Consider the following 18,492-nt stretch of genomic DNA (forward strand, 5'->3'; position numbering starts at 1 on the left):
TACATTTTCAGAATTAGCACAAAATTCAGTCAGGATCTTACAGCAAAATTTCAGAAATTTTCAACTAACATTTCCACCATTACATGACTACAAATTAACTATAGCGAACAGGAAGAATTCAAACTTAAAGGTTTTGTTGGTGTATGCTTCTTGCACCATCAAGAAAAAAACTAATAGAATGGTTTGGGTTATTCCCTTCCTTAACAAAAAAATAATACAAAATAAAACTACCAGAATTGAAATTTCTCTATATGCAATTCAGTGTAAAAACTGTGGTAAAATTTACATAGGTGAAACAAAAAATTCCTTAAAAGGTAGATTTGTACAACATTTACGTTTCATTGAAAATCAAACCAAGCAGGCATTCCTCTATCAACATTTCCCTGATCAAACCCACCAATCAATTATGTTCGGAGTAGAGAAAAATACGAATTGGTCCAAAACATCACATATAAAAAATAGAATGATTGGATAACAGCATTGGAAACATATCATCTGGATGGATTAAATGAGAGGTTGATTGTTTTCCTTTTAAAAAATGTTTTTCTCTGTTTTTATTTTTTACTATTTAATTTATTTTGGGTTTATTTTTAATTTTTTAAGGGGATTTAATTTAATTAAATTTGGTTTTCCCGGAGTGCCAATGCCCTAACAGTAATGCTATTATCCCCTACCCTAATCCTAACCCTAATAAACTCCACAAACTCAATGAACCACTGTCGAGACCCTCACTACAAAGGCAAAGGGAGGACTAAGCAGCAGTGATGCCAGGGTGGTCCTTTCTCCTGGGGTTCCACATACACAAAACACAAAGAATGATGGAACATTTTAATGATCCAGTACAACACAAAATAACAAAGAAACCTAACAGAAATTACATAAAAACATAAGAAATAATGATTTAAAGTTAACCAGAACAATAAAAAACAAGAAGGTACAATTTTGCCAAAATAAAACTAGGGGCAGGACTCGTGTTATGCTAATAGTCGAGCTTCTGTGCCTGTGAGGTGTCTTGTGTGAACTTCACTCACAGCAATGCACTTTTTTTCTGCTCCTTGAAACTGAAGTGGGCAAGTGAAATGATGTTCATGTTCAGTAAATTAAAAAATAAAAGCAACTTATGTAGAAATTTATAAAAAAAAATGCTCAGTGACACTTTATGCTACAAAGAATAAACATGTACAGTGGAATGAACGTCTCGGTACACTTACAACTCGGTTTACAACCAAAAAGTTCGCCAAACTTTTGCCTCGGTCCACGACCACACACTCGGTATACAAACAAGCCAGTTTCTCTTTCGGTTTGTACATATTCAATTTCTCCCTGTGCATTTCCTGTGCAGCGAGCAAGAGAGAGAGCGAGCCTGACACACACACACACACACAGGCAGCGCGAGAGAGACAGACAGATGCAGACACACAGGCAGCGCGAGAGACAGCACGACACACACACACACACACACACACAGAGGCAGCGCAAGAGAGAGCTGGACGCATTAAGGTAGGAAGGCAGTTAAAGAATGCACTGGGCTTGATTTTAGTTTCACTTCTGTTTCCAGCGATTGGTTCATAGGGTGCATTGTTGCAATGTTATTTTTCTTGGTGGTTTATTAAATTACGGAGTTTTCCAAATGTTTATTTTTTTTCCTGTGCTTAAAACTCATTTAAAAAAGTGCTTTTAGCCAGCGGTTGGTAGTGCTATAGCGTGAACTATTGCAGTGTTAGTTTTCTCTGTTGTTCAAGGTTTTCTCAGTGTTACTCAATGTTTTTCCATTTAGTTTACTATTACGCTGTGCATTCTATGGTTTAATAAACTATATTTGTGCTTAAAAACTTAAAAAATATATATATTTACATACAGTTCGTATGGTCTGGAATGGATTAATTGTATTTACATACAGTCCTATGGGGGAAATTGCTTCAGTTCACGACCAAATTGGTTTACGACCAGAGTTTTGGAACGAATTATAGTCGTGAACCGAGGTTCTACTGTACTTGGTATTTTGACTGCAATAAAAACGACCACTTGGCTGTATAATCTAAAGATAATAATGACTAAATATTTCTCTGATGCTGGAATGTATTGGTAAATACCAAAATGATCTGCTATCTATCATGTTCAGATGTAGCCAGCAATTTTATCTTGAGGCTTCAGCACAGATTTTAAATTTCCATCGAGTACTTATTTAAAAGATCTTGTGTTTAAGAAATTCCTATGACTTAGCCACAGACTCTTTAAACAGAACAACTAACAACAGCGCATAAATCTTTTTATCACTCTGGCTGAAATTTGCTATCTGTGAAAGCAACTTTAGCCGCAAGAAATGTTATAAAATGGTAGTAAAAACATTATATATACACAGTACTTACACATTCTATTATCACTGCTACTATTGAATATGAATTACTTATTACAAAATATGTAATAAACAAAAATTGTGATTACAAACTCTGATGATGTGACAAGAACATTTTAAAATGCTCCAGCTTTCAGTCCAGCTAACAAAGTCTATGAATGCACCTGAATGTTATGCCTTGCGTATATTTACTTGTTACTTTTCTGCTACTTTGACTGCTTTTACTGTTATCTGTATGCTGCAGAAACACTTTTTATACTGTTTAAAATCATGTGAACTAAAAAAAATCCCCATCAATATTACACTGCAAGAAGTGGATTAAACACTGGCCTTAAACAGGGTTATCGGAACCGTGATGAAAATAAATCTTTTATTGAATGAATCCAAATGAAATTAAATTTAATGTATTTCCTTAGGTTCTGATAATGCAAAAGTGAAGCTCTTTCTAATACCTAATGTGCCAAAAACAACATCTGAAGCATGTCTTCTAACACATCATTATTTTAGTAATACCCAAACAAACCCTGCCATATCTCCAGCATAACTAAATAAATGGAAGACTTTCACTCAGTACTTTTTTTCTAAACCTTTCTTATTTTTCTTCCTTTTCTTCTTGACTTTTGTCTAAAATATAAGTCCCACATCTTTACAAAATGCTAATTGTAGTGACACATACCAAATGCCATGACTGAATGAACCTTAGAGTCACCCCAATTACATTGTTTTTCTGTATGTTTAGGATTAATTGTTAGGATTTTGTTACTTGCTCTCAAATCAGACAGCATAGATTATTTCCCCTCACTACGTAACTCATCTTCATCTTGGCAGCAATTTTTGATTTGGTGGTATTATAGTACTTCAAGTGTCGAGGAAAAACAGTTGACACCTTACAAAATGCTTATACTGTTACTCTGCAGGGTCGAAATTCTTGATGTGTACTTGAAGATAAAATCCTGACCTCTACACTTTACAAATGACGGTAATGCATAATTGTGGCAGTTCACTTGAAGCTCATGTCTTATTCATCAAACTTCTATATTTGTACCTTCTGTCATTGAAGTGCTGATGTTGTAGTCAAATCTTTTTATTTTTTTTTACTTTTCATTTTGTTTGTGTTCTATTAACACTTCACAAGCCATCCTCAGTGCAGTGTGTGTTTGAAAGAGGGGTTCTGATCTTTGTAAATCAGGGTTATACTTCATGCAGTCTTATGCTACATAGTCTGTGATTAAACTAGCTTGCAAGGGTGTAGTGTATATAAGAAATCAGAAAAGGAGTTAAATTCGAGGTCACCTTTCTTATGATATTAAATATGTGCTATGGATTCAGAAAGTATTCAGACCCCTTCCCCTTCTCCACATTTTATTTTGTTATAGACTTAATTTTAAATGGATACATTTTTGTTTGACAATATACACTAAATAACCCATAATGAAAACATGTTTTCAGAAAGGTTTGAAAATTTATTAAAAATCAAGAACTGAAATCTCTCATTCATATAAGTATCCAAAACCTTTGCTGTAACAGTCCAAATTAGGATCAGGTGCATCCTGTTTAATTTATTTATACTTCAGATATGCCTAGAACTTGATTGGACAATGGCAAACTTAACTGACTGGACATTGTTTAGATAGGCATAAGTTATATGTATTATGACCACCAGGGGGCGCCTTAGGTCCCCAATGCCAGATACAACTCATTAATAGAAGTAACTTTACTTTAAGATTGAATCCACCAACAATAATTAAATTGCACACCAACAGCTTCCGTCTCATTCTTGCACTTCTTCTTGAGCGTTTTATAACTCTCTCTGATGCAGTGAGACGACTCCCTTCTATCTTGAACCCAGGAGTGCTTCCGAGATTGAGACGTTAACCTGTGGATGCCACAAACTCTTTTTCCGTAGTGTTCTCTAGCGACACCACTACAGTGTCACCTCTCCAAACTCAAACTCCCAGGCAACCCTGCAGGTGTCCAAGTTGGGTGCCAGTCAGAGGAACACTACCACTTCTCATGCCAGGGGATGAATTGTCCATAAAAAGCCATTTCCCCGATCCTTCCATTACTGATCCCTGATAACAATTGAGGCTCCGCTCAGCCAAATGCCACACCACCCTGGTACTTACAGTGTATAAGGTCCACAATTCACACTGCACGTCAGTATAAAAACAAAGCCATGATGATCTCTATAGACCCCTATGATTAAACTGTGGCTAGGCATAGATCAGGGCAAAGGTATAACACCATTTCTAAATTTTTGAGTGCTCCCAGGAGCACAGTGCCCGCAATAACTATGAAACAGAAGAAGTTTGGAACCACCAGGGCTCTTCCTAGAGTTGGCTGTTTGGCCAAACTGAATAAACGGGCAAGGAGGGCCTTGGTTAAGGGGGTGACTAAGTCTCAATGGTTAGTCTAAAGAGCTTTAGAAGTCCTCTAATGAGATTGGAAAACCTGTCAAAAGGACAACCATTTTAGTGGCACTCAATCAATCAGATGTCTATAGTAAATTGGCTAGGTGGAAGACACTCTTGAGTAAAAGGCATACAATAACCTCCATTTAAAGAACTGTTAAAACATAAAGAAAAGTATTCTCTGGTATGATGGGACAAACAATGAACTATATGAACAGAACATCAAGTACTCGGTCTGGTGAAAACCAGGAACTGCTCATCACGTGCCTAATACCATTCCAATGGTAGTGACAACATCATTCTATGTGAGGGCTTCTTGGCAGATGGGACAGGATAGGGACACAAAGACTGGTCACAATTGAGGGAAGGATGAATGTAGCCAAGTACAGCAAGGTCATTTAAAAAAAATATGTCCCACAATGCATGCAACCTCAGAGAGGGGCAATGGTTAACCTTTATGTTTGACAATGACAAAGCATACAGCAAAGACAAGGCAGAAGTAGCTTTGGGACAAGTCACTGACTGCCCTTCAGTACACTTAAAACTCTACAGGACATCTGTGAAGAGACCTAAACATGGCAGTTTACTGACGCTTCTCAATCAATCTAATGGAGCCTGAGATGATCTGCCAGGAAGAATGAGATTTACTTCTCAAATCCAGGTGTGCAAAGAAGTCTCGAAGCTGTAATTGCTGCCAAAGGGGCTTCTACAAAGTACAGAATTAAGAGCCTGAATACTTAAATGAATCAGAGATATCAGTTTTTTGTCACTTTTTTGATTTTAATAAATTTTCAAACTTTTCTGAAAGCATGTTTTCACTTTGTCATTATGGATTTGTGTGAGTAGATTAATGGGCAAAAATCTGTTTAAAATTTAATTTACAACACAATAATGTGTGCAGGAAGTGAACTGACTCTGAATACTCTCTAATCCACTGTTTATTGTAATTCTTATGTGTGCATAATCCCATAGTATCAGATTACACAAGAAGGATTTCACATGTAGAATAAACCAGCACTTAGTTTCAGATTAGGTTCTTAAAATTCATACATCATTAACAACACAAAATAGTTTTACAAAGCCATGCTGTAAACCATTTACAAACATAAAATGTGATTTTACTGATAAAAACAAAATGAATATAAAATTATACTTCAAACAGGTTGCATTCTTCCTGGCTGATGACAATATTAATACTGTATATTAAAAAAACAAACTGTCCTTTGACAAGAACCAATGGCAATTAGGTTAAAATATGCCATGGTATAAATAAAAGTAAAGGGAAAAAAAACTAATATGAGGGATAAAAGCAATAATAATTTTTGAAATGTTTTTCTGAAGCAAAGTTAAAGTTGTTATATACATGTATTGGCCTACTGGGTTCCTAAACACTCATTACAATGAAGTCATTGTCAAGTGAGGAGTTTATAAATTAAAAAACTTACTCTGTGTCAGCAAGAGTGGCTCTCACACTTGCCCATGCAGTAACAAATACAGCTGGCACCCCTGAAAAAAATAAGAAAATTAAGCAAACTGAGTAAAAAACAGCTTAGTACAACAAACTAAATAAACACTTTGATTTAAAAGAATTGCATTAACTTAAACTATCATTTTTCATTTTCAATGTAATTATGCAAATACTGTGTCAAAGTAAATGCTTTACAAACTGCAGAAAAAAACAGCTTGTGACTCATCAACTGTTAGACATAAATGAATTCTATGAATATGGCATTATAGTACTTTGTAATGAAAATGTCTCTAAACCATTCAATAACAGAACGATGGGATCATAACTAACAAAACATTGAGCTACATTCTCTGGCTTAATTTACAGAACATTGAATACAGACAAAAAAAAAAATCTCACAGGAAGACATTAACGAGTTGTGTTTGATTTAAATTTGGACAATACTGTACTTGAGGCATAAACATTTGAGCAATGAAACGAGGAGATGAAATCAGTCACTGTTTCTGGGCAATAATGTACGACAGTGTATGCTTTTCAATGGAACTAGTGCGGAGTATTACTCAAGTTTAATGCTTCTTTTTCTCATTCAGTCTCAATATCTCTTCCTATAAAGATTTATTTTAATGACTAATGAGGCATTGGTGTGACCATAATGGGTTGTAAATTAAAGCAATTTTTCATCATAAAGTATTTTTGAAGCCTGATTGTTGATGCTTGTCACTTTTTATATCATAACGATGTTTGCTTTTTGCTACTAATTAAAAACAAATGGATATAAAATAACAAACAGCCAGCATTTAAGAATATTGTAGCAACTAATGAAAGCGCTTTGTAACTTGGATAAGGTGGTGAAGAGACACTGTTTATATTCAAAGCTCGGAGTGATGAAATTATAATGATCTCTGCACAGAGCCTGCTCTTTGGGGTCACGAGGCACACCTCTTTAATAAAATCTTCCCTTTTTAACTGTAACAGCTCCACTTCACTTAACTTGCTCGCCCTTTATTGTCCTTTCTCTTTTACTTTCTAACAGCTCCCTTTTGCTGTCCCTCCTTCTTGGTTATTAAGCAACTGATCTCCTGTCAAATATATTTCTCAAAAGATTAAACTGGTTATTTATTGCTTGGTTAAAAAAAGTGGATTTCTCTATGTGATATTCACTACATGAGTCAAATTTTGTAAACGTTTTCACGCTGCTGGTAAAGCCAAACAGTCATAATAAAAATACAATGTACTTACTAAAAGCTACTAAGCAAATGTCACTGGAAATGGTATTAGATGTCCTTCAAGTATAAAGTTGGTTCTTTATCTGTTAGCTTATCTAACTGAAGCCATGGAGAAAAATGTTAAGAAAATACTGTATATGTTGATACCATTCCATGTTAATTCATAAAGGAAGGTAGATGGACAATTTTATAAAATGACTAGCAGAATACCCGCGCTTCGCAGCGGAGAAGTAGTGTGTTAAAGAAGGTATGAAAAAGAAAAGGAAAAATTTTTAAAGTAATGTAACATGATTGTCAAAGTAATTGTTTTATGTATTTGGCGGCAGCGTCACGAAGTTGTTTTCGGTAGCTGCATCAGAAAATGTACCACGATGTCTGACACGCCTCCTTTTTAGTGTTTTCTCACAGCTTGGATTGCTGCTGTCATAATGGGTTTGAGTCTACTTATATATACATACATCTATACATATATATACACGTACATATCTTCATATCTATATACATATATACATAGCTATATATATATATCTACATATAGACATATATATATATATACATACCTATCTACATCATATATACACACACACACATACATACATACACACACACAAATTATATATATGTGTGTGTGTATGTATGTATGTGTGTGTGTGTATATATATATATATATATATATATATATATATATACTAGCAGAATACCAGCTTCAGAGGAGAAGTAGTGTTTTAAAGAAGGTACGAAAAGAAAAGGAAAAATTTCAAAAATAACGTAACATGATTGTTAATGTAATTGTTTTGTCATTGATATGAGTGTTGTTCTCATATCTATCTATCTATGTTGTTCTCATATCTATCTATATATATATATATATATCTATCTATCTATATATATATCTCTATCTATCTATATATATATACCTCTATCTATCTATGTATATATATCTCTATCTATCTATCTATCTATATATATATCTCTATCTATCTATATATATCTCTATCTATCTATATATATATAGCAGAATACCCGCGCTTCGCAGCGGAGAAGTAGTGTGTTAAAGAAGGTACAAAAAGAAAAGGAAAAATTTTAAAACTAACGTAACATGGTTGTTAATGTAATTGTTTTGTCATTGATATGAGTGTTGTTCTCATATCTATCTATATATATATTTCTCTATCTATCTATATATATATATACCCGCTTGGCAGTGGAAGTAGTGTGTTAAAGAAGGAAAGAGAAAGAAAAGGAAACATTTTAAAATAATGTAACATGATTGTCAAAGTAATTGTTTTGTGTATTTGGCGGCAGCGTCACGAAGTTGTTTTCGGTAGCTGCATCAGAAAATGTACCACGACGTCTGACACGCCTCCTTTTTACTGTTTTCTCACAGCTTGGATTGCTGCTGTCATATATACACACACACACACACACACACACACACACACACACATACATACATACATACATACATACATACATACATACATACATACATATATATATATATATACATATATATATACATATATATATATATATCTACATATCTATATACATATCTACATATACACACACTCGCACATACATACCTATCTACATCATATATACACACACATACATACATACACACACAAATTATATACATGTGTGTATGTATGTATGTATGTATGTGTGTGTGTGTGTGTGTGTATATATATACACATACATATACTTGTGTGTATGTTTGTATGTGTCTATATTTGTGTGTATAGGTTTGGTCACTGAGTGCAAGGGAAAAATAATAAATTATAGTCTATAAGTTATTAAACAGTAAAACATTAACGTTTTAAGAAGTACAGGTACATTGAAATTACATTTTCTATGTGAACATTCAAATTTGTGCCTCTGGTAATGTGCCTTACCGGCATTTAAAGAAAATTAGTTTTGTGTCCTCTGCAGTGTTAAGAGAGAAAGGCTTTGGTTTGGGATAAAAGGAATAAAGGTGTAAAGGAAGGAAAGTTGCCTTTTTCTTTTATATAGTATAGCAAAATACCCGCGCTTCGCAGCGGAGAAGTAGTGTGTTAAAGAAGCAATGAAAAGAAAAGGAAACATTTTGAAAATAACGTAACCTGATTGTCAATGTAATTGTTTTGTCACTGTTGTGAGTGTTGAGTGTTGTTGTCATATATATATATATATATATATATATATATATATATATATATATATATATATATATATATATATATTTACACACACACACATAAACATATATATATATACATATCTATACATATACACATATATACATACATATATATATCTACATATATACACACACATATATACACAGAAATACATATTTGTTAAAACATATACATATGTTTGTTAAAACGGTTGACTCCCGCTCTTACGTGCAATAACAAATCAAATCATTCAGTTGTCTTTGCTCATATGTCATTTTAGAGCTGGACGCCTGGCATCGTTTTTTGGCCACAAGTTCGTTTCTGTTTGGTGTGAGGTTCTGTGTTGTGGAGATTCTCAGGATGGATTGCAGGTGCTCATCAGTGAGGCGACTCCTGTGTGCTGTTTTGTTAGTCTTTATCACTGAGAAGAGCTTCTCACACAGATATGTGCTACCAAACATGCACAAGGTTCGAGCCGCATTTAGACGGACTTTTTTTGTTCTTCAAAGTCACCAAAGTGCCGTGCAAACTCAGTGTGCAATAACTGTAGCTTCGCAATAACTTGCAGCATGAAAAGGTAGACTTGATTAACGTGGTAAGTGTTCGGCAAGGCTGCTGAAGCGCTGCATTATGGGATCTGTAGTTTATTGTGTTACCAGCGCTTCATATACCCGGGCTTTAATAACAATAATACAGTATATAAAATGATCTTGTGGGTCGGATATAATTACACGCCGGGCCGGATGTGGCCCGCGGCCCTTGAGTTTGACACATATGGACTAAATAGAACTTGAAAAGATATATTTTTCAAATGTGATCGCGCAATTCAGATAGAGTTGACGCAAGACTACAGCCTGCATGCCTCAATGAGTCATCCTCCCCTCGCTCTTACTTTTTTACCGTTCATCTAATGAATACACTGAGTATGGCTTTACCAAAACAATCATTGATGGCAAATAAAGTATCCATTATTCGAGTATGTAGATCGGGTTATATATATATACATATATATATACCCGCGTATCGCAGCGAGAAGTAGTGTGTTAAAAAAGGTAGAAAAAGAAAAGGGAACATTTTAAAAATAACGTAACATGACTTTCAATATACAGTATTTGTTTTGTGAGTGTTACTGAGTGTTGCTGTCATCAAGGATTTGATTATCATTATTTCTTTCAATCAGGTTCGTATTTGTAGGATGTGTTGTGTTCAAGTTACATTCCGTGTTTGTCAATCGTTGTAAAGATGACAGGTTTCATTCATCAATTCGTTTCTTACTGCATCAATAAACAGCTCGTCTTCTTCTTTATCTGAGACCTGACACACTGCATGCACGGGTTTTTTACACTGTCTTCCTTTAGCGGGACATTGACTTTTTCCACCGTGTGCTTTGTTTCCACAGTAGCTGCATTTATGAATATGCTTATCAGACGCTTCATATTTTTTGCTGCCTTTTCAATTGTGTAATTCGGTTTTTGTTCAGCGCTCTTTGGAACTGTTGCTTTTATCTGTGCACTCGTCCAGTTCACGTGAGCCACTCGGTGTACTTGCATCGAAGGTTCCCAGCTGTGCTGGTGCCATCTCGTGCTATGTCCATAGCTTTATTTAATGTTACCTTAGTCCTGGCACTTAAAACTTTCTCTCGCAGTTTCGCTGAGTTTGTGCCAAACACCATGCTGACCATCTCATCTTCCTCTCCATAAACACAGTCCTTCACCCGTGAATATTTAGTGGGAGTTTGCTATTGGATTGCCGCTGACGGACGGCCTTATATGGGCAGGCACTAAATTACAAACGCCAGCGGCAGCCTGTCTATAAACTTAATTTAAAGTGTAGGTTTACATCGCTTTGTTTCCGAAGTAGCAGAACTCATCAATATGGTTGTATATGTCACTCGCTCGCTTCTTATTGTTTCGCTGCCTTCTCAATTATATGTTTTCTTAAGCGCTTTTTTGAGGTCTTCCTGGTTTTCTATGTACTGCGTGATTACGTGGGAGGCGTGATGATGTCACACGAAACTCCGCCCCCACGGCGTTGAAGCTCATCTCCATTACAGTAAATGGAGAAAAACTGCTTCCAGTTATGACCATTACGCGTAGAATTTCGATATAAAACCTGCCCAACTTTTGTAAGGAAGCTGTAAGGAATGAACCTGCCAAATTTCAGCCTTCCACCCACACGGGAAGTTGGAGAATTAGTGATGAGTCAGTGAGTGAGTCAGTGAGTCAGTGAGTGAGTGAGTGAGTGAGTGCGTGAGGGCTTTGCCTTTTATTAGTATAGATATAAAGTACACTGTAACAAAGATAAATTAACATTCTTAAACCTGCTTAGTGCAATTCAGGGTCATGTGGGCCAGAGCCTGCCCCAGGAGCATTGGGTGCAAACTAAGAGCCAGCCTGGAACATTGAGCTAGTCGAACAGACACTTACAATCACACTACAGACTACTCAGAGTTACCAGTTATCCTAAGTTGGTCATCTTCGGGGAAATTAGAGTAACTGAAGCAAAACCCACACAGATATGGTACAGAATGTGCAGACTCCATGCTTATAACTGGCAGGTTTGGGATGTGAACTCACAGTGGTAGTTACTACAACTACAAGCAGAGCTAACCAATACACTACCATGAGATTTCACTTTAAAATATGAATAAACTGCTATATTTGCAATATATCCATTCGTACCTTAGCCAGCTTTTTCAAGTAGAGAACCTTTATCAGGGTACAAGAAACCCATCTGGTAAACAGAGAACACTTAATGGACTAAAACAGCCACTGTGTCCCATCTGAAGCATATAAAAATAGGCCAAACCATAAACAGAAGAGCTAAACAGGGCAAAAATGAGCCAGCATTTCCACTTCAGAGAGATCACCATTAGAACAAGTTAGAGGAGAGACTTCAATTTATATTTATTTCTGGTGCATCAAGTGTTTGAGGTTTGGTGTTTAAAGCCAAAGAAGGCAATAATGAAAAAAAGGCTGGTGGTGAATGCTAACATAATCTCCAGTGAATCAATGACGCAATTTGGGCTTCATATTATATAGGAATACACTCACTGGGAAAATTATTAGGAGCACCTGTACACCTCCTTACCCATGCAGTTATCTGATCGGTCAATCATGCGACAACAGCCCAAATCAGAAAATCATGCAGCTACAAATCAGGATCTTCCATTAATATTCACATCAAACACCACAATGGAGAAATAAATGCAACCTCAATGATGGCAGCCATGGTATGATTGGTGATACCAGTTGACCAGGTTTGAATTTTTCTGTAACTTTTGATCTCCTAGAATTTTCACACCTAACTATCTCTAGAATGTGTCCTCAGAATGGTGTGAAAAACAAAAAACATCCAAAGAGCGGAAGTTTTACAGACTAAAATATCTTGTTGATGAAAGAGGTAAGATTCCACCAGGTGGTAGTGCGAGGTATCAACACGGTGAGAAAACATTTAGCTTCGCTGTGCTCTGAATTGTCTAAAACATCCATTAAATTCCAAGGACACCTTGCCACAACATCTCAGAAAGGATGGATGTTTAATGATTACATCCATCAATCCTGGGATGCGCCCATTCCAGCATTCATTAGGCGAGAGGCTGAAACAATCCCTGAATCGGGTATCAGGTTCTCACAAGGTGAATACAAGCACACACATACAATAGCGACATTTTAGCATCACCAAATCCTCAAACCTTCACATGTTTGGAGGGAAACTGAAGCACATTGTGGAAACCCACCAGGAAAACATGCAAACTCCAGGCAAGGAACACCAGTGACGTGACTCCCTGCGAGGCAGCAGCGCTACCACTCCGCCACAGTGCCGCCCCCACATGTGTAATTATTTACTGTATTCATTATTTAAATTAAGCTAATGATTTATCTGTAAAATGTAATATACATACTTTAATGAATTTCATCATGATATTCATAATTTTTCATTGTGATATCAAGTATAAAGTTAAGGATTCTAAATGCGCAGAGAGCTGGAATATCATACATTTAATATGTTATGTGTGGCAATTGCTGCTTGCCGCTGCTGTTAGTTCAGGAACAAACCCCAGGAGCATGTAGCCATTAATAACTGGGCCAGTTTTAAGATGACATTTATGATGGTCTACTTTAATGATAAAATAAACTACAAGATTAAAGTGGACATTTTGAGATTAAAGCCGAAATTTCCACTTAATTTAAAAATAGACCTTTTCACTGTGTCCCTAATTTTTTTTTCCTGTGGCTCAAATATGCTGCCTTACATCCTGATGCTGTTGTGAAGATGCAAAAAAAAAATGAAGTTGGTATGTGAGACCTTTAAAATGTATTGTGTCATTACGTTGGGGAATTGTTATAATAAGTTTGTTATAATATTAAGAATTGTGTCACTGTATCTGTTTTAGATCTTTTATATGTTTTTTTTTCATTCTTTTTCTGTGTACTATGCCATGAAGAGCTGAGCCAGATTTAGCACAGAGTGTCAGCAGTCAGAAGTGCTGGGACAAGCAAGGCATAAAGACAGACAGGGACAGCTGTTGTCAGCCCTAAAAGGACTAAGTGTTATTTGACCTGCCTGTCTAATGTACAGCACAAGTTTGTCTGCCTTGTTTGGTATTTACTGGGGATTTGGTCGTGTGGACACAATATAAAAGAAGCTGGAACCTTGCCAAGCTTTGAGGACCTGAGTGAGTGAAAGCAATAGACTCAAAACCCACCTCCGTTGTGACAAAAAAAAGCAGTTTCTACACGACCAATCCCCGAAAGAAAAAGAAACTAACAAGAACTCTTCGGTGAAAAAGATGAAACTAGCTGGTCTTCCTTGTCTGTATAGCAACGTAAGCCGCATTAAACAAGCTAAGTATATTCTGTCTTTTCTGTGACTTTGTCGCTGCCTATCGCTGAAAAGAGGGATATCGCCATTATTATTTATAATTATTTATAGAAAAGGTTTATTAAAACGCCACAATATAAAAGAACATATTTCCAAGGAGCTAACACTCCCATCGATAACAGGAATATGCAACGCTTGAATATAAAAGCACCACAAATGCATTTTATATTTCCGCATTTTGCTTCACCACATCAAACCATTTATCCAACAACGAAGCATCCACATCGATCCTGCAAAGCAGCTTTCTGTCACATGTAGATAGTAAACAGAGACTCTGACACGTTCCAATCTGATCACACTGCGACCCCCGACTTTTTGCTGGTACTGCAACTCTTGCACGTGTTGTGTTAATTTCTAAGGATGTGCTCAGAGGATGCGTCAAATGTATGCTGGGAACTCGTGGCAGCCATGGTGCATGTACATACATGTTCTGGGCGTGAAGAATAAACCGGCCCTAAATCTAAATGCCCAGGTATCACTGAAACCCAGGATTATCCACCATACTTGATTTTGATCGTTATGAAATGGAAGACATGTGGCACAGTTACACAGTACATCTGACTGGAGTAGGCTGTCCACAAAAACTGAGTGATTGTGTAAGAAGAAGATGAGTGAGGGAGGCCACCAAGACATTTATGAGACGCTAAAGGAGTAACACTCTACAATGGATGAGATTGGAGAGGCTATGCAGATAAAAACTGCTGCAAGGGTGCTTCACCAGTCACAGCTTTATGAGAGAGCGGCAAACAGAGAAAAACACACATTCAGCATCTTGAATAGAGTTAGCCAGAAGGCACATGGAACATTTTCAATTCAGCTATAAGAAAGTTCTGTGGTCTCATGAAACTGAAATGAATCTTTCTGGATATCAGACTAAACTTCTTGTTCAATATTTGATCAACATAAGCGAAATGCTAGACATTATCAAAAACCACATCATCCCCACAATGTAGCATGTTAGTGGCTGTATCATACTGTGAAGATGCTTCTCTGCAGCAGGGTCTGGCAGGCTTGTGAGGACTGAGGGAAAAATGAATGCAGGAAAATACATGAAAATCCTGGAGGAAAACCTTCTGCAGTCTGCAAAAAACCTGAAGCTTGGTAGAAGATTTACCTTCTAGCTAAACAACGACACCAGCGCTAAAGCCTAAGCTACACAGAAATGAATTTAAAGCAACAATGTTAATGTTCTGGAGTTCCACTCACGATCCATTTGAAAATTTGATCACCATGCAACCTGACAGAGATTGAGCAGTTTGGCAAAGAAGATTGGGGAAAAGTGTAGCTTCCAGATGTATAAAGCCAAGAGTGACCTGTGTGCACAGACTCAAAGCAGTTGTGGCCTCCAAAGGTGCATCTACTAAATACTGACTTATGCAATCTATTATTTTGTGTTTTACATTTGTAACTAAATTAGATCACTTTGCAGAGGTCTTTTTTGACTTTGACATTTAAAGGTCTTTTTCTGTTGAATAACGGCAACAAACTGCCATATTAAATCCACTGTGATTCAATATTGTATAACAATAAAATGTGAAAACTACCAAGGAAGGTGAAGACTTTTTATTGGCCCTGTAAGAAAAGAAATGATAAATGATGTCACATTCAGTAACAAAATAAGCTCATTACTTTCATTTTTGTTTCTCTCTGCTTTGACAGCTTTTACTGTTACATGCCTGCTGTTCTCACTTTCTTTATATGGAAAAAGGACCCCTATTAAGTGTTAAGGAGTATTAAAAACTTGATTTCAACAGGGATATTGGAACTGTAATGAAAATACAACTTTTAATGAATGAATCAATGTACTTTGTACATATTCAATTATGATGGTGTAGCAGAAGTAAAGCTCCTTCTTGTGACAAATGTGCCAAAAATAAGATCCGCAGCATGGCTTCTATCACATCATTATTTTAGTAAAATATAAACATATCCTGTCATATTCACAGCACAACTAAGTAAATATAAAGCTTTCAAAATAAATATATTTCCTACCTACTACTTTCTTATTATTCTTCTTCCTTTGGATTAACTCTTGACTTTTGTCTGAAATATAAATCCTGTACCTTTACAAAATGCTAATTCAAATGACACATACTGAATTCTATCACTGCATTAAACCCTGGAGTCACCCCAATTACTTTGGCTTCCTGCATGCTTAGGATTCATTGTTAAGATTTTGCCACTTGCTTTTAAAATTCGGAAATCAGACAGTGCCCAGTATTTGCCCTGACTGCGTAACTCATTTAAACCATAGTGACAGTCTATTGCCTCTAGTTTTGAGATGTTTCTAAACCCCATTGCACTTCTCAGAATGAATACTAATTGAATACTCATCGGTTTTTAGGCACCTTCTCCATAGAAAGCTCAACCTACACCTCTTTTTCAAGTTCCTTACTTTTCAACATTCAAGCACAGACTTAATTTATTTAAAAACAATAATGTGATGCCTGTGTTTGCACACAGTCTTGACTTTGTCTTGAACACTGGTCATTAAGATAGATTAGTGTATTAAGAACTCATAAACAGGCAATGCTGGCATTAAACCTCGCTAACTGCATTTATTCAAACAGTGTCCAAATAAATTAATATGGTTCAGTGCAGAGCCTTCTCAATAAATAATAATCCAATAAAACAGTGTTCTTGTGGTAACTAAAATCCATCCATCCATTATCCAACCCGCTATATCCTAACTGCAGGGTCACGGGGGTCTGCTGGAGCCAATCCCAGCCAACAAAGGGCGCAAGGCAGGAAACAAACCCCAGGCAGGGCGCCAGCCCACTGCAGGGAACACATACCCACACACCAAGCATAAAAACATATTCCATTAAACAGGTTAAAATTAGGAATATAAAACACAGTCAGGATCACTTATTACTAAACTCAAGACCCATTATGCCCTTCCCTAAACCCATCTCCTCTGGTTACCTATCAGGTCTACTTAGCTAATGGAAACGTACGCTGACAAACATCTTCAGCTTGTGTACCCACCACCATCTCATGGCATCTGTGGGGACCTTGTGAGCCCTGATCCCTTATTTCACCACCATTCATCTTACCCCAGGGCTTTACTGACCACCGCACTGGTTCTGCCTCCATCCTAACATTCTTTTTCACTCTCTCTTTATCCTCAACTTGATTTTACCTCCATCTTTTCTCTTGATCTCTTCCTCTCTGATGTTTTTTGTTTTGTACCCCCCATTTCTCTGCAGTGAGTACAGGTTTGCCAAACGACCTGTGGAGCCTTAATGAGGGACTGTTACGTTAACTGCCTGAATGCATGATAAACACAATTAGCAAATTCCCTTATCAAGATCTCCAACACGGCACAGCTTTTCTCTCACACACCTACACTCACAGGGGCTATGCTGCTCAGCTGGTTTTAAAAATCTTGCACCACCATAGACCCCAAACCCACTTTACTACAAATGGTTCTCAATTACCATCTAAGACTCCCTACAGTCCTTTTCTACATTCCCACTGCCTGAAAAATCTCCTGTTGTGTAAGCATTAGTCTACTATCATAACAGAGAACTATCAAGCCCACTTAATCCAGTTCAAAGTTGCAGGAGAACTGAGCCTACCCTGGAAGGAGTAGGTACAAGGCAAGAAACAGTTCTGTACAGGATGGAAGTCCATCAGAGAGCCCATTAACATACTGTAAGACTCTTTTGGACTCACCAAATCACCTAATGCAAACACTTCTGTAAGAGAAAAAACAGAATACATTGATAAAAAGCCACGTAGACACGGAGAGAAAGGGTAAATACCACACAGCCAAGAGGTGGGAGTGAAGATTTAAATCCAGGATGCTGGATCTGTGAGGTACTGGTAATATAATTGCTACCCTTGAGTAGCATCAATACTTAGTTAATTTGCATGCATTCCCTCTGTTTTATCCTAAGCTGCCAAAATGCCTCCCAGGAAGGAGGTGTAAAAAAACTAAAGTCTTCTAGGATCAAAAGCTTACAGTCTTAAATCTCTTGCC

The 18,492-nt window shown here is 36.7% G+C and overlaps 1 protein-coding gene across 1 annotated transcript in view; it reads right to left on the reverse strand.

Annotated features, from left to right (window-relative positions):
• The window catches only part of pth1r (parathyroid hormone 1 receptor), a 460,775-nt gene that overhangs the window by 39,879 nt on the left and 402,404 nt on the right, over positions 1-18,492 (reverse strand). Inside the window, exon 8 of the mRNA XM_039753666.1 lies at positions 6,213-6,273. Coding sequence (XP_039609600.1) covers positions 6,213-6,273 — 61 coding nt within the window. The remainder of the gene's footprint in view (positions 1-6,212; positions 6,274-18,492) is intronic.

The sequence above is a fragment of the Polypterus senegalus genome, chromosome 5, assembly GCF_016835505.1.
Source record: "Polypterus senegalus isolate Bchr_013 chromosome 5, ASM1683550v1, whole genome shotgun sequence".
NCBI classification, from domain to species: Eukaryota; Metazoa; Chordata; class Cladistia; order Polypteriformes; family Polypteridae; genus Polypterus; species Polypterus senegalus.